Genomic DNA, 27,390 nt, shown 5'->3' with positions numbered 1-27,390 from the left:
GCTGTAGGCTGGCAGCTGCAGCTCCAATTCAACCCCCACGACTGGGAACTTCCATATGGCACAGGTTCAGCCCTAAAAAGCAAAAAACAAACAAAACAAACAAAAAAACTGTCGGTGGAGTTCCCGTCATGGCGCAATGGAAACAAATCCGACTAGGAACCTTGAGGTTTGAGGTTCAATCCATAGCCTCACTCAGTGGGTTAAGGATCTGGTGTTGCCATGAGCTGTGGTGTAGGCCTAAGACTCGGATCTAGCATTGCTGTGGCTGTGGCGTAGGCCAGCGGCTACTGCTCTGATGGGAACCCTAGCCTGGAAACCTCCATATGCCACGGGCATGGCCCTAAAAAAAGACAAACAAACAAACAAAAAAACTGTCAGTAAACAATTAACCAGAATAATATTGCCAGTGCTATATACTAAGGGGTCATAGTTTGTCTCTTTATCGAACTCCAGGAGGGTTTAAGAGTTGTTGGTATCTAAAAAATAAGTAATCCTGTTTTGATCACTAAGAAAATGCAACCAAATCCTGATACCCAAGATAGTACAGTACATTGCTCACTGTTCTTCCCTTCTGCTAAGCTCCAGAAAGAAGAAAGGAAAAGGGATTCTTTACAAGGAGAGAATAAAGCACTTACACTTCATAGGACTTTCTAGCCAGAGATGCCAGGTGCTACCCACTGAAATCCAGGCTTGGACTAAGCTCCACATTTCTGAAAGGACCATCTCAACCGAAGCCTGGGGCTCAGAGTCAGCAGGAGGAAGCTGCAGCTCCCACTAGCAGCACATTTCAAAGAGGCTGCAACAAGAGAACATTTTTCCATTTAAGCAACTAATTCCAATCTTCCATTTCACAAAGCAGTTGCAGAACAGGCCTTTATATCACTCTTTTCGAAAGATATTCCCATGCCTATGTGATGAATATGAAGCAGGCTATGGTCAAGCAATCCTTTCATTAACATGCTCTAAGTCTTTCATTATACTTCACAGCAGATCCTAAAACTCCCTGCCCTTTTCTTCTTTAATGGTGCACTACCGCTTCAAGATTCACTTCTACACTAATGGTTCTAAAACTGCTGAAACCAACTGAAATCACTAAGAAGGCCCTTAACAATGCAAGTACAAATTCAGATACTGGCCTAAGGATTCAGTTAATCCTAGATAAAAATTCCTCAAATTAGGCAGAATCACTTAAAATACTTAACTGAAAACAAAAGAGCTCTGGCAAACAGCAAATGAGGTTCTGAAAATATAAATATCTCAATGAGATTTGAAAAGTAGAATATATCTGTCAGGGAGTTCCTGCCGTGGCTCAGTGGTTAACGAATCCGACTAGGAACCATGAGGTTGCGGGTTCAATCCCTGGCCTTGCTCAGTGAGTTAAGGATCTGGCATTGCTGTGAGCTGTGGTGTAGGTTGCAGATGCGGCTCAGATCCTGCGTTGCTGTGGCTGTGGCGTAGGCTGGCAGCTACAGCTCCGATTAGACCCCTGGCCTGGGAACCCCCATATGCCGTGGGAGCGGCCCTAGAAAAGACAAAAAAAAAAAAAAGAATATATCTGTCAGGTTGGTGTACTTTCTAAAAGCATTTCAATTAGTGAATAATACATTTATTAAATAAAGATTTATAATATATTTACTAGAAGAAAGGGGAGACTAAGGGCACAGAGTAAAAAAAAAAAAAAACACCTGTCAATCAGATAATGCAACATTTTAGACACATGCCCTCTAACAATGTGGTATGGAGCTAGAAAATCAGAATTTCCCAAGTCAAGAACAAATCATTTTCATGAGACAGGTAAAGAGCAAACAAGTCTTATTAGCCTGAAACAGAAAGTAATTTTTTTTTTTTTTTTGGTCTTTTTGCTATTTCTTGGCCCGCTCCCGCGGCATATGGAGGTTCCCAGGCTAGGGGTCGAACTGGAGCTGTAGCCTCCCGCCTACGCCAGAGCCACAGCAACTCGGGATCCGAGCCGCGTCTGCAACCTACACCACAGCTCACGGCAACGCCGGATCGTTAGCCCACTGAGCAAGGGCAGGGATCGAACCCGCAACCTCATGGTTCCTAGTCGGATTCATTAACCACTGCGCCACGACGGGAACTCCAGAAAGTAATTTTTTAAGTCAATCCGTTATCTTAAGTTTTTGTATCTAATCCTTTATGAAAATTTTACAGATTTAAGACAAATTGCTAGATTTGTCACAAGTTACATTCTGATGGTTTTCTAAGACAGCAGGGAGAGAAAATGGCTTGAAGGGATATTAGGAAAAACATAAGCTATAGATCTCAAAAGATGACCATCACTACCTAAAAATGTTATTTTTCAAAATAACTTGTTTTGCAAGATGGCCTGAAATACAGCAACTATGATGAAATGAAACTTAGCTAATACCTTCACCACAACAAGGATGAGTAAACAACTTCCACCTCCAAATGCAGAGTATAACAGAGTATAAGTCAAAAATAATCATAAAGCCCCTAGCAGGCTCCTAAAACCACAGAATACCTATGTATGCATAAATAACTTTTCTAGAAGCAAAAAAGCTCACTTATAGAGATAAGGTCAGCCAACTTACATTTTCACAGCCATTCCCATAGTAATTGAAAAGACAAATAATTAAAAGGGAAACATTATTTCCCGTATGGGAGGGAAGAGATTCCTAGCTAAAAATAATTCTTTAAAACATCCTGAGCTATTCAAAAACACTCAAAACACTCTTCAAAACAATTTTTGAAGACTGTAATGCCCATATACATTACTCTACCTTGATCTCAATGAAAAAATCAGTAGGACCAAATGACAAGAGCACTGTACCCTGTGGTCTCCTCAGTTTCTGATGAAATCCCAGTGTTTCTGGGGCAAGTGTTTTTCAAACAATCCTGTGCCACACTGACCTCTCTGTCAAATAAACTTTGGCTCTAATCTGTGGCTATTGGTGTATTATGTAGTACACAAAATATGTGCATAATGAGAAATTTTGCCAAAGTTGTTTCACAAGTGTAAAGAATCCCTATCCAAATTTAAAACCCTCAGTCACCTATGTATGTGAACATTAACATCAAGAATGGCCCTGAAAAAAGATAAATAAATGTGGATCCATAAAATCAACCTGGGAAGAGTGACTAAAGCATGCATTCCTTGATAATCAGCTCATTGTGGGCCTTACTAATTATACTAGGCAGCCCTGCTTTAAAGTAGAAAACGCCAAGCCATTTCATATGAAACAAATGTGAGGTAGTCCATGTGACAGCTTCCTGAAAACAAAAAAATATAGAAAATGGATTTCCTTTAATCACTGGTCTCTATTCTTGCCTAGCTGAGCAAGTTTTATAACAGCTCATATAAACCTGAAGAATGAGAATATTATTAGATACATTAAACATACATTAACATCATGCTGAAAATTTAAGTTTTTCGATCATAGAAATATGAGCTGTCTAGCTTATGTTGTAAAAAGTGCAATACAGTGTTAGAAAACTCTGAATACTTATGTAAAAACACGAAATTCTGTTAACAGAAAATTTCTTACCAAAAAAAAAAAAAATACAAGTTTCATAATATTTTCATTTTGGAAATTCTAACCAGGAGGAAAACTAAATCAGTACTTTCAAGGGGCTCTGCATGCAAACACTACAAAATTATCCCTACTAGCCCTATTGCGAACTTCCAATAAAGAGAGGGAGTTCCCTGGTGGCCCAGTGGTTAAGGATCCAGCACTGTCACTGCTATGGTGAGAATTCGACCCCTGGCCTAAGAAAGTCCACATGCCACAGACACGGTCAAATAAAAAAACAGAGAGGAGTTCCTATCATGGCTCAGCAGAAAGGAGTCTGGCTAGTATTCCTGAGGATGCAGGTTCAATCTCTGGCCTCTCTCAGTGGGTTGAGGATCTGGTGTTGCCAGGAGCTGTGCTGTAGATCGCAGACACAGCTCAGATCTGGTGTTGCTGTGGCTGTGGTATAGGCCAGTGGCTATAGCTCTGATTGGACCTCTAGCCTGGGGACCTCCATATGCCGTGAGTGCAGACCTAAAGAGACAGGGAAAAAAAGAGAGAGAAATAAAGCTTCTCTCTGGAACTTCACCTCCATGTCAGTAAAACACTCTCTGGTAATATTTTAGTACCAGGGTATAAGCGAGGGAAATACAGTTGAGCAAACTCAACTTCCTAAGAACTAAATTGTTTTTAAGTTCAACAGAGCTTAAAATTTTATAAAATCTAGGGAGTTCCTGTCGTGGCGCAGCGGTTAACGAATCCAACTAGGAACCATGAGGTTGCGGGTTCGGTCCCTGCCCTTGCTCAGTGGGTTAACGATCCGGCGTTGCCGTGAGCTGTGGTGTAGGTTGCAGACGCGGCTCGGATCCTGCGTTGCTGTGGCTCTGGCGTAGGCCGGTGGCTACAGCTCCGATTCAACCCCTAGCCTGGGAACCTCCATATGCTGCGGGAGCGGCCCAAGAAATAGCAACAACAACAACAAAAACAATAACAACAACAACAAAAAAAAAAGACCAAAAAAAAAAAATTTTATAAAATCTAGGAAATGGTATGCCATTTCCTCAAAAAAAAGAGAAAAAAACCCCACTGAATTACCATATGATTCAGAAATTCCCCTTCTAGATATACACTCAAAAGAACTAAAAACAGATTATTTGTACACATGCGTTCATTATTCAGTCTTAGAAAGGGAGGAAACTGAAACATGCTACAACATGGATGAATCTTGAGGACATTATGCTAAGTGAAACAACCCAGTCACAAAAAGGCAAATATTGTAGGAGTTCCCACTGTGGTGGGATCCAGTGAGGCTTTAGCTGTGGTATAGATCACAGATGTCACTCAGATTCAATCCTTAGCCCGGGAACTTACATATGCCACAGATGCAGCCAAAAAAAAAAAAAAAAACAAAACCAAATATCGTATGATTCTACTTAGATGAGGTACCTAGAGTAGTTAAGTTCTTGAAGACAAAAAAGCAGAATGGTGGTTGCCAGGGGAGAGAAATGAGGAGTTAACTGTGTTTAATGGGTAGATTGTTTCAGTTTTACAAGATGAAAAAAATTCTGAAGATGGATGGTGGCGATGGTTGCACAATAATGTGAACATACTTAAAGCCACTGAACTGTACACCTATAAAATGGTTAAAATGTTATGTTAGAAAATGTAGCAGTGCCCTGATGACTTAAACCATTATCTCTGGTCCAAGGCCTGGGAAGACAAGAAATAAATGAACCCAAATATAGATGAACGCCACCAGATAATCAATTATATCATGTCAACATAAATACCATCACAATTTTTTTTTAGGGCCTCACCCACGGCATATGGAAGTTCCCTGGCTAGGGGTCAAATCAGAGCTACAGCTGCCGGCCTACACCATAGCAACGCAGGATCTGAGCCATGTCTGCAACATACATCATAGCTCACGGCAACGCCAGATCCTTAACCACTGAGTGAGGCCAGGGACTGAACCCACATCCTTTTGGATACTAGTTGGGTTCATTAACCACTGAGCCACAACAGGAACTCCACCATCACAAATTCTAATTCATAGGCTCCAATACAAGGACACAAAACGTCTACACACACACACACAGTCCAAGACTTGGAATGTGGCAATGCAAATGAGTTGATTTTAACTTTTATTTAATTTTAATTGATTTAAATAACCACAACAGCCACCTGGCTAATAGCAATGTAGTCAGAGTGTAAAACTATTCTGTAGAAAGGTCTTTGGTTTCTATCATTTACTCATAAACTCCCAGTATCTAGCAATGCAAAGCATACATTATTCCCATGTTCACCGAACTGATTCATATAAGTTGTATAGGAACATTTTCTATTTTCTGGAAGGCTTGCCTTTCAAAAACATGTTATGTTTTAAGGGTCACTTCACTGGAAGATGAGAGCAGAAATATTGAAAAGACGTCCAGATTTTCAGGTAAATTATATCAATGAATGCACTTGCTAGAGGAAAACCAAAGACTCTAGGTTTTAGAGCTAGAGAGTCAAGAAACGCCAAAGAGGAAAATTACTAGGAAAGAAGTTTCTAGCTGATGCTCCATGACTCATGACCTTCCTGATATATTTAGAAGAAGAAAATTCTCAAGGATATAAGTCAAACATCACAATGCCAACTTAGTCCATGATTTGATTCCAGCTGATTTATGCTTTTTATTCTTTTCTCCATTCCTTTTCAGCTTACAGATTGAACTATACAATTTTTGAGGTAACCTCTAACCCACGGATTGTCTCTGTAAAAAGTAGCTTCCATCTTATAATCTAGATTACAAACTTAGAACAAATGAGTAGCATAATTTATTATCCTTATAAAGAGATGGTCTTTCCATCCATTGCTTTCTACACGGTCCACTAATTTCAATTATTAGAGGAGGACAAAGGAAACTATTAAGTATTCAGAATAGTCCTTTTTAGTGCAAAATAGGCTTCTTTTAAGATCTCAAAATAATTTTCTTTCTTTTTAAAAAACTTTGAGGATATCAGTGATATCTGCTTAGCACATAAAACAAAACCATGACTATAGGTTGTTTCTAAGAATTTTGGTGGAAAGAAGTTTAGAGTAATGAATATAGATCCCTCAGAAAATGGGTATTTTTCTATAAATATCAGAGAAAGAAAAGATGCTAACTCATGGGCTGAACCACATCCAAATTACACCTTTATACCAAACAGGATCATAATAACTCTACAAAATGACTCTAAGGTTAGTAAACTGCAGGTTGAGGGAAGTAAGTATCATAGTTTTTCGAAACATATTCTTCAAAGTGGTTTTGAAACAGGCAAATTCTGTTTCTTACGAATTTCAAATTGAAAATTAAATCACTATGCTACTATACTAGCATATTTTGTTAATACACTAAAAAAGACTTGGTTAAAAATGTCACTTAGTGATCACCTGAAGAAAGCCTTATTGAGTCAAAGTTCCTCTCCTTTTCTGTACTCAAGTCATTTAAAGTATAAGATGAAAGCAATATAAACATAATTTCTTTTTCTTTCTTTTCTTTTTTTTTGCTTTTTTAGGGCTGCATGTGCAGCATATGGGAGTTCCCAGGCTAGGGGTCGAATTAGAGCTACAGCTGCTGGCCTATGCCACAGCTGCAGCAACACCAGATCCAAGCTACGTCTGCGACCTACACAAGATAGATGCGGCCGGAGCTGCTGCGGAGCCTCGGGCCGTTCGCTCCCACTCCTGGCTCACCGCTGTTCGCTCTCCGGCAAGACTCCCGTGGAGCCGGAGGTTGCGATTCACCGGATTCGGATCACCCTCACCAGCCGCAACGTGAAGTCTTTGGAGAAGGTGTGTGCTGACCTGATCAGAGGCGCGAAGGAGAAGAATCTCAAAGTGAAGGGACCGGAGCGGATGCCCACCAAGACTCTGAGAATAACTACGAGAAAAACCCCTTGTGGTGAAGGTTCCAAGACTTGGGATCATTTTCAGATGAGGAGCCACAAGCGACTCATAGACCTGCACAGCCCTTCTGAGATTGTTAAGCAGATCACATCCATCAGCATTGAACCAGGAGTCGAGGTTGAAGTCACCATTGCAGATGTTTAAGTCCAACTTTTAAATAAATTGATACTCAGTTGTTAAAAAAAAAAAAAAAGCTCACAGCAAAACAGGATCCTTAACCCACTAAGTGAGGCCGGGATCAAACCCACATCCTAATGGATACTAGCCAGGTTCGTTACCACCAAGCCACAACAGGAACTCCCATAAAGATTGTTTTTTAAAAAAAGAGTAAAAAAACTTATAAGTCTGAATAGTATTGCTTATTTTCAGTCACCCATGGATATGTTAGAGAGAAGCAGCAAAAATAAAGGAAATTCACAGATAAAGACAAATCTGAGTCATCCAACTGCCCCTTTGGAGGTGTTTACATGCAGCTATCCATTCAGTACTTTTAAGAACCTGTGTGTCTGGCACCTTGATCATTTCTTAATAATTATGGTTCATTCCTTGAACTCTGGGTATCAGATTATATAAACTAAAAGGATCCTATAGTCTAGTGGAGAAGACAAATTTTCAAAAAAGTAAAAAAGTGATAAATGCAATTAAAGTGCTCTAGGTGCTGAGGGTGAGGCAGAAATGACTCAGCAGAAGAGAATCTGTTAAGGGAGTTTCCATTGTGGATCAGTGGAAAACGAACCTGACTAGTATCCATGAGGATGCAGGTTTGATACTTGGCCTCACTCGGTGGGTTAAGAATCCAGCGTTGCTGTGAGCTGTGGTGTAGGTTGCAGACACAGCTCGGATCTGGTGTTGTTGTGGCTGTGGTGTAGCTGTAGGTGACAGCTACAGCTCCAATTCAACCCCTGGCCTGGGCACTTCCATATGCCTCGGGTGCTGCCCTAGAAAGACAAAAAAGGGAGTTCCCATCATGGCGCAGTGGTTAACGAATCCAACTAGGAACCATGAGGTTGTGGGTTCGACCCCTGCCCTTGCTCAGTGGGTTAACGATCCGGCGTTGCCGTGAGCTGTGGTGTAGGTTGCAGACGCGGCTCGGATCCTGCGTTGCTGTGGCTCTGGCGTAGGCCGGTGGCTACAGCTCCGATTCAACCCCTAGCCTGGGAACCTCCATATGCCGCGGGAGCGGCCCAAGAAATAGCAAAAAGACAAAAAAAAAAAAAAAAAAGAAAGACAAAAAAGACAAAAAAAATTTAAGCTAGACTTTTAAGATGGGTTAGTTTCTTCATTTGAAGATTGGGAAAAAGTAAAAGTAAAAGCACAGAAGTAAGACAAAATTTTTTAAAAAAATTATAAAACCAGAAAAAGGTAACATTCCCTCCCCACAAAAAACCATTTGCTTACTATGGGAGATATTACACTGAGTGAACACTGATGGGAAGGACCCAGTAAAGATGGTGTTTGAAGATACAAGTGAGACACAGGATAACCAAAAGATCAAGGTTCCTGAGAATTCAGAAAATAACATGCAGAGCACCAGAGATCTAACAGGAGAAGCAGTTGGACACAACAAGCTCAGGTTCTACCAAATCAGATGTGAAGGGTTGGTGGTATATTGAAGAAAGTGAATAATAAACCCTGGAAAAAGACAAGAACTATCAAAGAAGAAAGGCCAGTCAACAGAATAAGAGTTTGATGAAATTCAAGAACTAAGACTACTATTTAACATGCTTATTAAACTGACTGAAACATGTTTGTCCTTAGTCCCTTTCAAAATCAGAGTAAAAAGATTTTTTTCAAGGGTGGGGGAACCCACAAGGACAAAGAGAATGGAAACATGACTTCTGTCAAAAAAAACAGGAAAACTAGAGAGCTAAGGGTGTCAACCGTCTTAGTAGGGTTAGGAGGGCTGAAATTTGCCTAGGGGCAGGGAGGGAGGGATAAGAATGGGGGAAGCCAAGGGGCAAACTAATTCCTTTGAAAATACCAGTAAGGCTCAAGAATTAGAAGTTCCAGAGTTCTCCTGTGGTGCAGCAGTGCTAAGGTGTGGGTTCAATCCTAGCCCTGGAACTTCCATGTGCGGTGGGCATCGCACCCCACGCCCCCTAAAAAAGACATACAGAGATACAGAGATACAGAGTTAGACAGTGCTGGCCTAGCAGTTAGAATTTGGTTGTCACTTGGCTTGGGTTTAATCCCTGGCCTGGGAACTTCATATGCTGTGGGCATGGCCGGGGGTAAAAAAAAAATGTACTGATGTATACCTGAAGACAGATGCACAGATAGGACAGAAAACAAAGGAATGGGTTCAAAAATCTGTATAAGCAGTTAAGATTCCTAGATTCTCTTCCAGACTCTGAGTGGCCAGGCTACCTCCACCATCACAGAAGACTCAATGTTTACTGAAGTAGAGACTCTGGACTCTCAAGACAACAGACTAAGGAAGGGAGTATCATACTGAAAATAGAGTAAATAAAGTCTACACAGTGAAAAAGAATCTGACTAGCATCCATGAGGACGCAGGTTTGACCCCTGGCCTCGCTCAGTGGTTTAAGGATCCAGTGTTGACGTGAGCTGTGGTAGAAGTGGTCCAAGAAAAAAGACCAAGGGAAAGACAATGAGAGAGAAGGAATGAAATGTGCCCTCTTAATTATCTGTCAAATGAGGGAGTGATCCAAGAAAAGATCATGGGCTCCAGGATTCAGTGCATCCAATACAAGAAAGGGAATCCCCTAGGATAGTGAGATCCCAAGACAATAATTATTCAACAGAACTAGAGAACAATCAGGCCAGAATGGAGCAGGCAGAAGGCTCTTGGGAGAGGTTTCCTTCTACTGAAAAAGGGAAACATTACCAGTGTGGACATACTTATGGATATTTACACCTACTGACAGAGTTTAGGATGAATTATTGTAGATACACAGAAAATGAAGCAAATGTGAAAAAAGAAAAAGGTAATGATTACCACCATAAAAAAAGCTGCACAAAAAAATTACCATATTAAATATGCCATATGGTTTACAATGTGCAATAATTTAACCAAAAATGTGGTATATCTACGTTAGAGTGATGGCATGTAAGGAAATAGAGGGAGCCTAAATTCTCATCCTTCATAGGAGAAAGTCTACATATAACTGCTCTTCTTTCATCCTAGACCTTATAAAACTTTCCATTTTATAACTTTTTAAAAAAGTTTTAAAAGTTTGGTTTAAATCTTAAAAATTTTAACAATATTAACTTTTATTATTAACATTAATAAATAATAAACTTTTTTTGCTTTTTCGGCAACACATGTGGCACATGGAAGTTCCCAGGCCAGGGGTCGAATCCAAGCAGCATCTGTGACCTATGCCACAGCCGAGGTAATGGCAGATCCCCAACCCACTGTGCCAGACCAGGGATAGAACCTGGTGCCTCCAAGAGACAAGCTGGGGAGTTATCGTCATGGCTCAGCGGTTAAAGAACCAGACTAGCATCCAGGAGGACATAGATTCCATCCCTGGCCTCCCTTAGTGGGTTAAGGATCCGGCGTTGCCGTGAGCTGTGGTGTAGGTTGCAGACGCGGGCTCGGATCCCGCGTTGCTGTGGCTCTGGCGTAGGCCGGTGGCTACAGCTCCGATTTGACCCCTAGCCTGGGAACCTCCATATGCTGCGGGAGCGGCCCAAGAAATAGCAACAACAACAACAACAACAACAACAACAAAAAGACAAAAGACAAAAAAAAAAAAATTTAAAGTCCAAGATGTGGCTATGTGACCAAGTGGCTGAGAAAAAGAAATAAAGGGATTAAAGGCCAAAGTGTTAGCTGAATTGTCAACCCCTCTGTTGAAGCTGCATAAAAATGATGATGTGTGACTGTGCTAGATATATTTCAGGCCCACTTTTTCACTCTTCTCTACCATTTTTTTCTGCCCCAGTGTGCTGATCTCTATGGAACAAATCAACAAATTCCTGAGTCCTTTAGCTTTTGGTTGGGTTTGCTCAATGGGGAATCCCAGGAGGAAGTTAGGAGAATGAAGTATAGATATCTATTCCTCCAGCTTCCTTGCACAAGCACCTCATGGTGGCTATGTCCCTTCAACTGAAAACCACTACTCCTCTCAAGGCTGCCTACTCCATACTTCCCTTGAGAGTCCAAGCAACCATTCCCTCTCTTACCCCTTCTGGCTGAGGGGTATTAACAGTCTGGCCACAGGTTACTACATTCTCTTTTGTGGTACCACATTATACCTGCATCTTTATAAGCAGTACCTTCATAAAATAAACCCTCCTCAAATGATCCTATTTCAAGTGTGCCATCTGTTCCTATTGGGACTGGACTGTAAATAGTGATGATAATGACGCTGATGTAAGGCGGTAAGGATATGAGACTAGTGGAAAGTGACTAATATTTAAATAATAATTACTAGCATATTTTGAGTTCTAGGTTCCAGGAACTTTGTTAAACTCTTTGTAGTTATGAACTTATTTAATCGTCACAAATATTCTATGCGGCAAGCAGAGTTTTTTTGTCCTAGTTCATTTACATATTTCAATACCTAGCAGTTGCTGGTACAGGGTAAGCACTCAAATACTGATTTAAAATGCACACAATAAGGAAGTTTAGTAGGGAAGAGGTGACTTTTAGTGTAGCATTTCTCCTACTTTTACTTTGAAAACTATAATATCAAGGACTTGTAGTTCCCCACATCATAATAACTACCTAAACACTAAATAAGACCAGATATGTTTTTCTTATGTAGCCTATGGTCAGTTTTATCCCTTTCTCTTCCCATGAGGTTATCCATGACTTTGGTTCCTGATTTTTTTTTTTAAGTTTAATCTTCAAAGTCAAAGTTGCAAATTTTTAAATTTTTAGTATGCAATTGCAGCTTAGGAGCTGATTTAAAAGGACAGAGCATCTTTAAGTTATGAGTTGAAGAAATGGAAGGGGGGAAATTTAAAATATGCTTGGGCGCATAAAATGCAAAAATAAGAAGGGTACAGTCAGCAAGATCACCAGGCATACATACTCACTCAGAAATAAGGCATAGCAAGAGTAAGAAAATTAAAGGCGGAAGCATGATACACGTGATTCAAAGAATGCAGAAATACAACAGGTATAAAAGGTTGCAATTAACTCCCTAGCTGGATGCTTACACAATTATTTGTAATAATCAAGGCGACAACGATACCCCTATCTTATAAAGAACCTAAAAATCAGGGTAAAGATAAGGTTGGAAAACCAATATACAGCAAAAGTAGAAATGCAAAGATTTTCTGAAACCAGAATTAACGTTTTCTTTTTCCTTAACATTATGTTGCACTTCAAAACGCGGGGAAAACTCACGTGTACAAGGATCTGGAAACCTGAGAAGTTTCGAGAATATTGTACTCAAACTAGAGTGAAAAGCAGCAAGGATCAATGAGGTGTAAGGCTACGCCTGGGAAGGAATTGCCGGACGTAACAAATGGGAGAGACAGATAAAGCATCCTTTAAGAGAAAGACGGAGAAAGATGGGATTGGATTTGATTTAAGACAAACAAACGGAAAAGCAAGGCTTAAGAAGCAAGTAGTAGCAAGGGTAAAACTTAAGAGGACTAGATCAAAGCCACGAGAAAGAAGCATAGGACCTACAAATCAGATTCTACGGGGTGGGGAAAGGGCCACTTCGCGACCGACCAGCTGCGACTAGTTTCCGAAAAGCGGCGTAGATGAAGCTTCGCCGCCCCACCCCGTGGCAGCAGCTCCTCCCCGAGGAGGACCTCACGAGGCCAACCGCCAGGCTCCGGCTCGGGCTCGGGCTCCGGCTCCGGCCTCGGTCCCACCCCGCCCTTGCCCCGCGGCGCAGAACGGCCTCTCTCGGCCCCTCACCGAACGCTGCAGCTCCCCAAGCCAAAAGGAGGCGCGCTCCTTTCCGCTGGGATCTGGGTCGTGGTAGAGCGCCTGCACTGCCTGGTACACGAGCTGCAGTGTCGGTTTTGTCCCTTCCATGGTGGTAGCGGTGGTAGCGGCGGCGAGGGCTCTGGCGCTTCTCCCGAGGCTTCTCCGGTTACTCCGCCTTCGCGCTTCCTCACAGTGTCGGCCACTGCCGCTCCCTGACTGGCGCCATCTCCTCTTTGGCCGTTACCAGGGCAGAGGGGTTCCCCGTGGAAGTTGCCCCCTCGGAAACAGAGGTTAGATCGTATTCAAGTTCCTAGTCTTTTTTCCGCTCCTCCCACTAGACTCAAAATTTTTAAGCCTAGACGCCGGTGTACGCCTCTCGACCCGCAGACTTGCCCTCGGAAAGCTGTCCCCGCACGACACTGACCACGCAGCGTGCCTCACCCGCCTTAACCCGGACCGGAAGTTGCAGCCCGGATACCTTTGGCACACTTCCGCCTGGTGTAGCTCAAACGGCCTCTTTCCCGGCACGCCTCCTCTTGTCTCCCCGCCCCCTCCCGGAAGTGGCTACATTGGGGCCGAGAAGGAGCGGTTCGAGGTGGTTTTCTGCGATTCTGGACTCCGACTGTAGCTTTGGGACTGTTGTGGTTCCCATACGTATGCAGCTCTCCTCTCCTTGGCAGTGGATCCAGGTCCTTCCTTCACCTTCCGACTTCATCTCTCTCCAGAGAATTTTTTCTGACCCTCACGTCAATTCAGCCATCTGTGGCGTGGCCACTGTAATGGAAATCAGAAGACGATTTAAGACAGGATTTGTATGCTGACTCTAATGGAGGAGACAGACACGTAATCAAATAATTTGTACAAACCTGAAATGACTACCACGTTGAAATAAATCCAAAATACCCGGAATCCCTGGAGTTCCCATTGTGGCGCAACGGAAATGAATCCGACTACCAACCTTGAGGTTGTGGGTTCCATCCCTGAACTCGCTCAGTGGGTTAAGGATCCATCGTTGACGTAAGCTATGGTGAAGGTTGCAGACGCTGCTCGGATCCAGCGTGGCTGTGGCTGTGGCTGACGCCAACAGCCATAGCTCCATTTGGACCCCTAGCCTGGGAATCTCCAGATGCCTGATGTGTGGCCCTAAAAGACAAATTTTAAAAAGCTTAGAATCCCTTTTCCGCTAAACTTTTACACCCAAAAGGGTGTTTCATTCTATTGCCCAGGACACTCTGAACTCCAGAGTATTTGCAGAAACACAATGAATTGTTTTTGTTTATGCCTTTCTGCATCAAACATTAATGGTCTAACAAGTCTCAGTTTACAAAAGAAAATAGAAATCTTGGAATCTGTTCTATGGAGAAAGTTTCCCAACATTGCTATTTCTCCTTTGCGGTAATAAATACCTGCTACCATTTGATGAATGCGTACAATGTGCAAAGCTCTTTAGTTATAAGGTCTCATTTAATCCTTTTAACAATTTTCCAACCAAATCCCCATTTTAAGAAATAGGCAATTAATTTGCCCACGGTTACACATTTCTTAAATGGAAATTAAGATTTGAATCCAAATCAGTTTTACTCCAAAGCCAATTAAATTGTACAATTCCTATCATCCTGTGTAATTAGTTTGTGCTCAGTTGTTATTGTCAAGGTATTTTAACTACCAACATCACAATGAAAACAGTGTTGTTGATACAATTTCTGACAAAAGGAAAGATACTTGATATTTTGGTTACCTACTTCATTCCTTAAAAAAAAAGATTTAGTTAAGACCACTTTGATCTATGCCCTCATGGAGTTTACATTCTAATTACAAAGAAGGTAATAAACTCTCTACAGTTTAAAAGGTCTGTGAAGGGAGTTCCCTGATGATCTAGTGGTTAGGACTCAGCACTTTCACTGCTGCGGCCCAGATTCCTGGTCTGGGAACTGAAACCCCACATCAAGCTGATACACACCAGTCAAAAAAATAAATAAAAATTTAGGAGTTCCCTTTGTGGCTCAGCAGTAATGAACCCGACTAGTATCCATGAGGATGTGGGTTTGAGCCTTGGCCTCACTCAGTGGGTTAAGGATCCAGTGTTGCCAAGAACTGTGGTGTAGGTTTCAGACGCAGCTCAGATCCTGAGTTGCTGTGGCTGTGGTGTAGGCAGGCAACTGCAGCTCCCACTCAACTCCTGTATGCTGAAAGTGCAGCCCTTAAGAAAAAAAAAAAGTCAGATAATAACGAGTGTTGGCACTACATAAAGAAATCAACTTGGAGTTCCCTGGTGGCGCAGCAAGTTAGGGATCCAGTGTCATCACTGCAGTGGCTTGGATCACTGCTGTGATGCATGTTCAATCTCTGGCCTGGGAACTAACACATGCTACAGGCAGGGCCAAAAAAAAAAAAGAAAGAAAGAAAGAAATCATAACATATTCACTAATGATAGGAATGTAAAATGGTATAATCACTTTGGAAGACAGTCTGGCAGTTCCGCAAAAAGAAAAAAAGCTACCACTTGACCCAACAATTTCACTCCTACATTAATACCCAAAAGAAATGAAAACATATATGTACACACAGCTTGTACACAAATGTTTTTTGTTTTTTAAGGCCACCCTTGTGGCGTATAGAAGTTCCCAGGCTAGGGGGTCTAATCGGAGCCATAGCTGCTGGCCTACATCACAGCTCACTGCAATGCCAGATCCTTAACCCACTGAGTGAGGCCAGGAATCCAACCAGTGACGTCATGGATTCTAGGTGCGTTTGTCACCACTGAGCCACAAAGGAACTCCTGTTGTCACTGTTGTTGGGGTTTTTTTTGGGGGGGGGGAGATGTTGGGGTTTTTTTTGTCTTTTTGCCTTTTCTGGGGCCGCTCCCACGGCATATGGAGATTCCCAGGCTAGGGGTCTAATCAGAGCTGTAGCACTGGCCTACACCAAGCCACAGCAACTCGGGATCCGAGCGGAGTCTTCGACCTACACCACAGCTCATGGCAACACCGAATCCTTAACCGACTGAGCAAGGCCAGGGATAGAACCCTCAACCTCATGGTTCCTAGTCGGATTCCTTAACCACTGAGCTACGACGGGAACTTCTGTCATTGGGTTTTTTGTTTTTGTTTTTGTTATTTTATGGCCCAACCTGCAGCATATAAAAGTTCCCAGGGCAGGGATTTAATCCACATTGCAGCCCTATGCTGCAGCTGTGGCAGCACCGGATCCTTTAACCCACTGTGCCAAGCCACCAATCAAACCTGTGCCTCTGCGCAACCTGAGCTGCTGCAGTCAGATTCTTAACCCACTGTACCATAGCAGGAACTCCTATACTGCAGTTTTTAAATCCCCTGTTGATGGACATTTGGGTTGTTTACAGTTTAGGGCTATTAAAAACAAAACTGCTTTGAACATTCATATACACGTCTCTGTGTGGTCCTATCCTTTCTTTTCTCTTAGGTTAATACTCAGGAGTGGACTGTCTAGATCAAATGGTAGGTGTGTTTAACTTTTAAAGAAACTACGAAATTGTTTCTAAAGTGTATGTGCCATTATACACTCCCACCAATGATTTATGAGTTCTAGTTCCTCTACATCCTCTTCAACTCTTGGTATGATCAGTCTTTTTAATCAGTCACTCTAATAGGTATGTAGCAATATTTCTTTGTAATATTTTAATATTTTAATATGCATTTAATTAATGGCTAATTATGTTTAGCATCTTTTTTGTGTGTGTGCTTATTTGCCAATCATGTATCTTCTTGGAAATATTTGTTCAAATTTTTTGCCCGCTTAAAAAAAATTGAGTGGTCTGTTCTTACTGTTTTCAAAGCTCTTTATATATTCTATCTGTATTTGTGTTTTGCAGATATTTCTCCCAGTCTGTGGCTTGTCTTTTCATTCTTCTCACAGTGTCTTTTGAAGAGCAGAAGTTTTAAATTTTGATGAAATCCAATTAATCTAAGCTTTTTTATTGATTTGCTGCTTTTAGTGTCATATCTAAATCTTTTTCTGATAGAAAGATCACAAAGATTTAATCCTATGTTTTCTTCTAGTAGTTTTGTAATGTTAGATTTTACGTTTAGGTCTATGATCTATTTTGACTCAATTTTTGTGTATGGTATGAAGTATACATTGAAGTGTATTGTCCAGCCTCATTCATTGAAATAATCATCCTTTCTTCACTGAATTGTCTTGCTTTAGATCGTTTTCAAAGATCAATTATACACACACATATATTTTTTCAAAGATCAATTATATGCACACACATATATATACACACACTGGAAAAAATATATATGTGTATATATACATATACACACACTATATATGTATTGTTTTATAAGAAGGTTTTGGGGGTTTTTTTTGGCTACACCAGCAGCCAGACCAGGGAAGTTCCCAGGCCAGCGATCGAATCTGAGCCATGGCTGCAGCAATACCAGGTTCTTAACTCACTGTGCCCACCTAGAGATTGAACCCACACCTGAGCAGTGACCCAAGCCACTGCAGAGAAAATGCCAGATCCTTAACTGCTGTACCACAGCAGGAACTTAGAGAAGTCTTAAAATTTGGTAACGTGGAGTTCCCATCATGGGACAGCAGAAACGAATCCGACTAGGAACCATGAGGTTTTGGGTTCGATCCTGGCCTCACTCAGTGGGTTAAGGATCCAGCATTGCCCTGAGCTGTGGTGTAGGTCACAGATGGGGCTCGGATCCTGCGTTGCTGTGGCTGTGGCGTAGACTGGCAGCTGTAGCTCTGATTAGACTCCTAGCCTGGGAACCTCCATATGCCGCTAGGTGCGGCCCTGAAAAGCAAAAAAAAAAAAAAAGAAAAAGAAAAAGAAAAAAAGGGTAATGTTAGTTTTCTTTGTTATTCTCTTTCAAAGTTTTGACTATTCTTAAGTCTCTTGCATTTTCATGTGTTTCAGAAATTTATCAATTTCTACAATTTTTTTCTGTAGAGGCAGAAATATGGCATATTACTGAAAAACTCAGGGCTCTGTGGTCAGTCTGCCTGGGTTCAAGAGCCAGATTTACCTCTTCTTAGCTGCTTGACTTTGGGCAAGTTACTTCTCTGCAACTCCATTTCTCATTCATAAAGCTGAGATAATAATATGAACAGTCTCATGGGGATGTGACAGGGCTTAAGGGAAACAATGTATATAAAGTGCTGGAGTTCCCGTCGTGGCACAGTGGTTAACGAATCTGACTAGGAACCATGAGGTTGTGGGTTCGATCCCTGGCCTCGCTCAGTGGGTTAAGGATCCAGCGTTGCCATGAGCTGTGGTGTAGGCCACAGACGTGGCTCAGATCCTGTGTTGCTGTAGCTCTGGTGTAGACTGGCAGCTACAGCTCCAATTAGACCCCTAGCCTGGGAACCTCCATATGCCACGGGAGCAGCCCAAGAAATGGCAAAAAGACTAAAATAAAATAAAATGCTGAGAGCCTAGAAGTTCCTGTTGTGGCTCAGTGGTAATGAACCCAACTAGTATCCATGAGGACTTGGGTTTGATCCCTGGCTTTTCTCAGTGGATTAAGGATCTGGCGTTGCCATGGCTGTGGCATAGGCCAGTAGCTGCAGCTCTGATTCGACCCCCAGCCTGGGAAATTTCTGTATTCCGTGGGCACAGCCCTAAGAAGACTAAAGAAATAAATAAAATAAAATGCTGAGAGCCTACAAATACAGACAGACGATGGCCAGACCATATATAACCCACAGCAACCAGTCCAGGAAGCCAAACCACAGCCTCTGGACTTAACCAAATCAATGAATGCCAACTTCTCTAAATTTTGCTTTGGCTTCGAACTCAGGACCAAGTAGAGAAAGCCAAATACGCTCCCCAAACCAATCACATAGGACCGTTTCTAGTCACCTTCCCAGGGCAACAACCTTTCAGCAGGACTTACCGGAAGCCTTCCCCTTTCTCACTATAGAGCTTTGCCACTCCCCCGCCTGCCTTTGAATCTCTGCCAAACGCAACTGATGATGTTTGACTCCCCAGCTAGCCAGCAAATCTCTCAGTAAATAGCTTCTGCTGCGTCTCATTTGGGTGATCTTCATTTACTTCCAGAGTGCTTAACACTGTGTTTGCGGAGTTTCATGAGTGCCCAATAAATTTCACGTAGAGCAGCAGAATCGTTTTGTCACATGAAATTTTACACCGAATCCCAATGTATAAAACAGACAAAAGTGGCATTAAATCGTTTATTTTATGTAAGCCAGGCAGTACTACCGGTGAGACTTTTGTGTTGATCTCAATAATATGAAATGTGGATAAAGGATGACAATTGCTGACACAGTATTTTATTTTATTTATTTATTTATTTTGTCTTTTTGCCATTTCTTAGGCTGCTCCCGCGGCATATGGAGGGTCCCAGGCTAGGGGTCGAATCGGAGCTGTAGCCGCCGGCCTACGCCAGAGCCACAGCAACAAGGGATCCAAGCAGCGTCTGCAACCTACACCACAGCTCACAGCAACGCCGGATCCCCAACCCACTGAGCAAGGTCAGGGATCGAACCCACAACCTCATGGTTCCTAGTCGGGATTCGTTAACCACTGAGCCACGACGGGAACTCCTGACACAGTATTTTAAACAAGCCTCATAAACACTAAAGGAAGTCACGAATGGGAGTTCCCTTGTGGCACAGCAGGTTAAGGATCTGGCATTGTCATTGCAGCAGCTCAGCCGCTGTGGTGTGGGTTCAATCCCTGGCCTGGGTACTCCCACATGCCCTGCAAACGATAACAGGTTTTTTTTTTTCTTTTAAGCAGATCACCTTACAATCAAATATCTGTGGAATCCCCGTAGCACCTCTTTAAACTCCTAGGGCTCTCAGAAACGTAGAGTAAAAGCTACTAGTGGAAGGTCGGTCTTCATTTACGTTGTAAGGATGATGCAGAGCAGCTGGATAACCTTGGGCAAATCACTTGACCTTTGCCTGAGTTTCGTTTCTTCCTCTGCAAATTGGGGAGGCTAACCAAACAAGAATGTCTCAAAATGTAGTGTGCAACCTCTCCTGCATGTAGTGGAGGGGGCAGTGGTGTAGGCACCTGTTAAAACATGCAGGTTTGTGGCCCACCCAGTGGTTCTAACTCAGCAAATCTGGGATAGGGCTCCATCTACAGTTTTAACAAGCACTCAGCTGATTTTGATGCTGCTGCTGATCCTTGTGCATAATTTGAGAAACACAGGAGTAAATGACCATTTAGGCTCCTTCTGAGTCTGGTGTGTGTTATTAAGGTGGAGTTGGAGAGTCACAGAAATGGAGCATGGGAGAGAAAAAGTGGAGGGGGAACTCTCTTAACAAAGGAAACATTGATGGGGAGTCTTTCATTTTTTTTATTTTAATGATTTTTATTTTTTTCATCGTAGCTGGTTTACAATGTTCTGTCAAGTTTCTACTGTACAGCAAGGTGACCCAGTCACACATACACATATACATTCCTTTTTCTCACATTATCATGCTCCATCATAAGTGATTAGATGTAGGTCCCATTGCTATACAGCAGGATCTCATTGCTTATCCATCCCAAAGGCAATAGTTTGTATCAACCCCAAATTTCCGGTCCATCTCACTCCATCCCCCTCCCCCTTGGCAAACACAAGCCTATTCTCCAAGTTCATGATTTTCGTTTCTGTGGAAAGGTTCATTTGTGCCCTATATTAGATTCCAGATATAAGTGATATCATATGGTATTTGTCTTTCTCTTTCTGACTTACTTCACTTAGTATGAAAGTCTCTAGTTCCATCCATGTTGCTGCAAATTGATGGGGAGTCTTTCAAAAAGCTATTGTGGAGTTCCCCTCTTGGCTCAGTGGTTAACAAACTTGACAGGATCCATGAGGACACGGGTTCAATCCCTGGCCTTGCTCAGTGGTTTAAGGATCTGGCGTTGCCATGAGCTTTGGTATAGGTCACAGATGCAGTTTGGATTCCATGTGCTGTGGCTGTGGTGTAGGCTGGCAGCTATAGCTTCAATTTGACCCCTAGCCTGGGAATCATATGCCATAGGTTTGGCCCTAAAAAGACAAAAAATAAATAAAAGCCTATTGTATCAAAATTCCCCATTTGAAAGCTGCCACCATCCTGGTCCAGAGAGACTTAGATTTTGCAAGGAGTTCTTCTTGCAAAGGCTATTCTATTCTCCACTAGCCCACTGAAGAAAAGCACTCCTGAACTTCCCAGCACCATGCCTCATATTTGAATATACTAGAGATGAAATGCAAAGTGCAGAACACTTCCCTGCCCTCCAGCTCCACAGTTTCTCCATGGCTCGCTTGGGATAGAAGGGGACAAAGGATTTGCCCAGTTTCGAGTCTGGTCCTCAACCAGACTAAACCCAGGCCATTCCTCTAGTGCTCAGGGCAAAAGCCTCTCAATTCTGCGGATGAGACCCCAGCTCAGTGTGGCAATACCGCCCTCTTGCGGCGGAGATCGGGACTCCGCCTGGCTAGGAAAATAAACGCCATGGACGGATACCACCAGAAAAGACCCAAAGTTCTCCAGGATCCAAGGGAGGAAAATAAAGATACCACCAGAGGGACACTCCTCATTTTCTCCTTCTATTTTACTATTCCTTTCTGCCTCCCAAAGCCAGTCTTCCCACTTATCCTTGCCCTCTATTAATAACCTTTTTTGTAATGCTTTGCAGTGTGCAAGGTGTTTTCACAAACTGTCATCTCATACGATGCATTCTCACTTCCTTTTCACATCACCCCCCTTCCTCTTCCAGAATGAGAAGGAAAAACTGAAAACTAACAACCCATGTAAATATCTTTCTTGTATTTTGCATAAGGGTGGACCTGACCTCCCCTTCTTGGATTGCAGGACCTTGAAGCTGACTTTGACCCCTGGATGATCGAATTAACCTTGTTCTGCTCTGTGGTCACAAATGGAGCCTTAAACATGCCAGAGCTTGGGCACAAGAATAACAAGCAAAGCATATGACCAAACCAGCACAAGCCTAGGTACACAACTATTTTTTGGTTTCATCATCTCTCTAAAAATAATCAAATTAAACATAGGAAAATGCACACATCATAAATATACAGTTCAATCAATTTTCACAAGATGAGCACATCCATATAACTAGCATCCAGATAAAAAAATAGAACATTTTTAGCATTTCCCTAATGCCCCCTCATGCTTCCCTCCAGTCACAACTCACCTCCAAGGGACCTGCTATTTTGACTTTTAACATCATAGATTAATTTTGTCTGTTTTTGAATTTTGCATAAAAGGAGTCAAACAATGTATAATCGTGTATATGACTTCTGCTGAACATTGTGAAATTGATGTATCTTGTTTCACGTGGTTCATTCTCACTGTGTAGTATACGATTGATTGTAGAAATAAGCCACAATTTATCTACATTATTGATGGTAGACATTTGGGGTATTTCCAGTTTGGGGTTATTATAAAAATGTTTCTGGAGTTCCCATCGTGGTGCAGCAGAAATGAATCCGACTAGGAACCATGAGGTTCCGGGTTCAATCCCTGGCCTCACTCAATGGGTTAAAGATCTGGTGTTGCCATGAGCTCTAGTGTAGGCTGGCAGCTATAGCTCTGGTTAGACCCCTAGCCTGGAAACCTCCATATGCCACAGGTGTGGCCCTAAAAGGACAAAAGACAAAAAGAAAAAAAAAATGTTTCTAACAAAGTCCTATCATATAGCACAGGGAACTAGATTCAATACCCTGTAATAGGGAGTTCCCGTCATAGCACAGTGGAAATGAATCCAACTAGTATCCATGAGGATGCAGGTTCGCTCCCTGGTCTCGCTCAGTGGGTTAAGGATACAGCATTGCCATGAGCCATGGTGTAGCTCACAGTCGAGACTTGGATCCTTGTAGGCCGGCAGCTGCAGCTCCGGTTCGACCCCTAGCCTGGGAATTTCCGTAGGCCGAGGGTGTGGCCCTATTAAAAAAAAAAAAAGAAAAGAAAAAAATACCCTGTAATAACCTATAATGGAAAAGAATCCGGAAAAGAATATATTGATGTATAACTGAGTCACTTTGCTGTACACCAGAAACTAACTCAACATTGTAAATTAACTACACATCAATAAAAAAAAATAAAACTTCTATGAACATTCTTCTGCATAGCTTTTGGTAAATATAAGTACACATTTCCGTTGGCTTTATAACTAAGAGGGGAATTGCCAGGTCATAGGCTTGTTTAACTGATTCTGCCAAACAGATTTCCAAAGTGTTGTATGTACTAATTTGCATTCCCATCAGCAATGTGTGAGAGCTTCCGTTGCTTCATGTTCTTGGCAACATGGCATATGGTTGTTCATTTTAGTCATCCTGGTGGGTGGGTAATGGTATTGCCTTGTAGTTACAATTTACAGCTCCCTGATGACTAATGAAGTCAAGTTCCTTTTCATGAGCTTATCAGCCGTTTGGTTGGGCTCTCTTCTTTTGTCAAGTGCCTATTCAACACTTTTAGGCAAACAATTTAAAGCCTAAATTTACCTACCTGAGTGATAAAAGCATTGTCCAGTATTCAATTTCATCCCCCAAAAGCATGTTCTATTCATGGCTATGTTGAGAGATGGCCCTTACGTACTTGTGTGGTTTTTACATGATGTCATTTAGTTAATATAAGCACCCTGAAAAAGCAGAAGGCTGAGGTTATGCTTGTTTTACAGAAGAGGAAGCACTCTCTGAGAGATTGGGACAGGCTCAAAATTAGAGGCAGAACCAAGAGCCCCCATCAAGGTTTTGCTCTTTCCTGGCCAGGTGCTCATTCCATTACAGTGGTTTAATCTCCCCACCTGTTTATTTTTTATTTTATTTCATTTTTTGTCTTTTGTCTTTTTAGGGCGGCACCCACACCACATGGAAGTTCCCAGGCTAGGGATCCAATCAGAGCTACAGCTGCCAGCCTACACCACAGCCACAGTCATGCCAGAGCCGAGCCGAGTCTGTGACCTACACCACAGTTCAGGGCAACACTGGATCCTTAACCCACAGAGCGAGGCCAGGGATCGAACCCGCAGCCTCATGGTTCCTAGTCGGATTCGTTTCTGCTGAGTCATGATGGGAACTCCTCCCTACCTGTTAGAGCAAGTATTTGGTATCACCCTCTCCTTTTACTACAATGAAATTATGTCTATAGATAATTTTAAAAGATAATCATTATGTTTCCCCTATGGTATAAAGGAGAAACAAAAGAATAATGGTTGGTTAATTACAACAAAACTAATCTACTAAGAGTATAATTGCAAATGAAATAATAACAAATGCTTGAGCACAACTACACTAACATGCAATGAAATAATAGTTACTTAAAGCAGACTCACTGTAAATTCAAACAGCTGCAAATAAAGACAAAGGCAAACGGTTGCATGGACCACTCTAATCCCACACATTGCTGCCCCTGACATTATTTCCCAAATGGGTGAACAACTTTAGGTAAAATTTTGAACAAAACAGAGTACAATCATCCCTTAACTAACATCCCTTCACTTGCATTCCTGAGAAAGCCACTGTATTTTTAAACGGCGTAAAACGTATTTTGTGCTTATATACAAAAGAGCAGGTTTTAGACATAATTATAGACAGTTTTTCAGCTACTTGAATATCAGAGGAGTCGTTCAAAAGTTGGACAGGATGCAGGACAATTTTTCATTGTGCTGCATTGTCACGCTCACTGCAGGCAGGGTAACTTAGCAAGCTTGGCCCATTCCCTCTAAAGTAATGAGGTCCTACTGTGCGACACTGGGAACTCTATCCAATCTCTTGGGGTAGAACATGATAGAACACAGTATGAGAAAAAGAATGTGTGTGTGTGTGTGTGTGTGTGTGTGTGTGTGTGTATGACCAGGTCACTTTGCTGTACAGCAGAAATTGGCATAACATTGTAAATCAACCATACTTTAATTTTTTAAAGTAAAAAGTAAATAAATAACAGATGGCGGCAGTGTCACCTAATTGTTGTGACAATCCAGAACTCCTTGAAGCAGGACTGCTCCTCCTGAGAGCTATACTGCGTGCTCTGGACAGCACAGCCCACGCCTGAAATAAGGAATGTGACCAAGGAGCTGGGCTTTGGACTGGGAAAGGTCCAAGTTCTGCCATCAGCCATTCACCCTCTGTAAGACTTGAGCAAAGTCACTTCATATCTCTGAGCCCCGGGTCTCCAGCTACGAGGCTGGCCTCGGCCTCCTGCAGCAGCAGCAGCGTCTCTGTCTCCCTGAACCTGTGTCAGGCTGGATGGAGAGCGATCCCTCAGTCCACTCCCACCCACCCTGCCCAGGGAGGCAGCACTTTGCAAGGTTGACCAGTTACTCCTGCACATAGTGCTTTGGCTCTTTCCCAGTCCCTGTTGATAAATATGTTCAGCAGCACATTGGTATGGAAGATGTTAGCACAAATTCTCAGAAAAGAAGCATCAAAATACATCTACTGCCTCCATAGAAAATACTCCTTAAGGGCTTTGCTATTGAAAAGATACACTATTCGACACTTTCCCACGTCTCCAAGAATTACCTCGTGGTGGCCAAATCTTGCTACATATAACACCTTCCCCTTGAGATAGCAACTACAGGCCTTGCTAGCACTGCTTTTTGGAAATTGGTGATAACTGGACTGCTTGAAAAATAGAAATCAAATTAGTGAGTGGTATGACAGTAGATTCAAAAGTATTATTAGAGCTTAAATGCAAAGGCACAGAGGGCAGAATACAAAGAGTATCTGAATATATATGGACTATGCTAGAGAATAGGTTTTTTAATTATTTTTATTTTTATTTTATTTTTTTGTCTTTTTGCCATTTCTCGGGCCACTCCCGAGGCACATGGAGGTTCCCAGGCTAGGGGTCAAATCGGAGCTGTAGCTGCCAGCCTATGCCAGAGCCACAACAACGCGGGATCCGAGCCGTGTCTGCAACCTACACCACAGCTCACGGCAACACCAGATCCTTAACCCACTGAGCAAGGCCAGGGATCGAACCCACAACCTCATGGTTCCTAGTCGGATTTGTTAACCACTGCACCACGACAGGAACTCCAGAGAATAGGTTTTCTAAAATAAATAACATGCGGTATAAAATTAACCTGTGTCAAAGATTTTATTCAACTCATTAGTTGATTCAAAAAACCAACAAAATGTTAAAAGCAATTCAAATGAGATTTTAGCACACTAGACTACCAATTTTTACAGTTCTGTGAACAGAAATCATTTGCATAACTATGGACCAGAAGCGTTTGTATTCCTCTCAATTTTCTATAGCTCAACTCTACAGGTCATTTTACAAAAACCAAACAACTACCTTAGTATTAGTTTTCTAGCGTTTGTATTCCTCTCAATTTTCTATAGCTCAACTCTACAGGTCATTTTACAAAAACCAAACAACTACCTTAGTATTAGTTTTCTATCTCTGCTATAGCAAATTACCAAAAAACTTGCTGGCTTAAAATAACAAACAGATTTCTCTTACAGTTTCATTTAACTTACAGTTGGAGGGCAAAAGTCCAGAATGGGTTTCACTTGGCTGAAATCAAGATGTCAGCAATGCTATGCTTTTTTCTAGAGCCCCTAGGGGGGAACTCGTTTCTTTGTTTTCTCTGCCTTCTGGAGGTCACCCCCATTCTTTGGCTCCTGAGCTCCTTCTCTCATCTTCAAGGCAGCAGGGACAGGTTGAGTCTTTTTCACTCTGCGGCACCCTGGGTTCTCTGATTACATTGTCAGATATTTTTCTTTGACTCTGACTCTCCTGTCTCCCTCCTTCAATTTTGAGGACCGTGTGGATCGTACAAGGCCCACCTCGATAATCCAGGAGAGTCTTCCCACCCCAAGATCCATCAACTGTGCAAACTCCTCTAAGAATCAGATAATCCCTGAAAAGCCCACGGAAGACCACAGCCTGCAGTCCACTGAAAGGACCCAGTCCACTAAAAGGATGCCCAATAAGCTCTCCTGCCCTTTTCCCAGTCTTGAAAAAAGTTTCCTGATGATGCCAAGTCTCCTAACAAGGATGACTATGCAACACACAAAATCAGGCAGCCCCTGAGTGAGGAACAGCTGGCCCTTTCATCATGACAGGGTCACTATCCCTACCTCGCTGATTTGGCCCCTGCTAGCTTGTGAGTTTTCTGATCCTGGTTACTGAGG

General features: G+C 42.3%; 1 protein-coding gene and 1 pseudogene across 3 annotated transcripts in view; one reads left to right on the top strand and one right to left on the bottom strand.

Moving 5' to 3' along the window:
* TNPO3 (transportin 3) overlaps positions 1–13,539 on the bottom strand; it is a 100,492-nt gene extending 86,953 nt beyond the window's left edge. For 2 of the 3 annotated variants that reach the window (XR_014833961.1, XM_013990808.3), the window contains exon 1: positions 13,274–13,539. Coding sequence is in view for 1 of the 3 variants with exons in the window: in XM_013990808.3 (XP_013846262.1) it covers positions 13,274–13,393 (120 nt within the window). In the remaining 2 variants the exon portion in view is untranslated. Of the gene's footprint in view, positions 1–635; positions 797–13,273 lie in introns of all 3 variants that reach the window. The other variant, XR_014833962.1, reaches the window with a different exon arrangement.
* LOC102159828 (small ribosomal subunit protein uS10 pseudogene) lies at positions 7,090–7,614 on the top strand (annotated as a pseudogene).
* Positions 13,540–27,390: the final 13,851 nt, after the last annotated feature.

Source organism: Sus scrofa, chromosome 18, assembly GCF_054392235.1.
Source record: "Sus scrofa isolate SSC_HxYL_T2T_F1_AM1 chromosome 18, Sscrofa_HxYL_maternal_Yorkshire_Landrace_v2.0, whole genome shotgun sequence".
In the NCBI taxonomy this organism is placed as follows: Eukaryota; Metazoa; Chordata; class Mammalia; order Artiodactyla; family Suidae; genus Sus; species Sus scrofa.
This window is presented reverse-complemented; position numbering and strand designations above follow the sequence as displayed.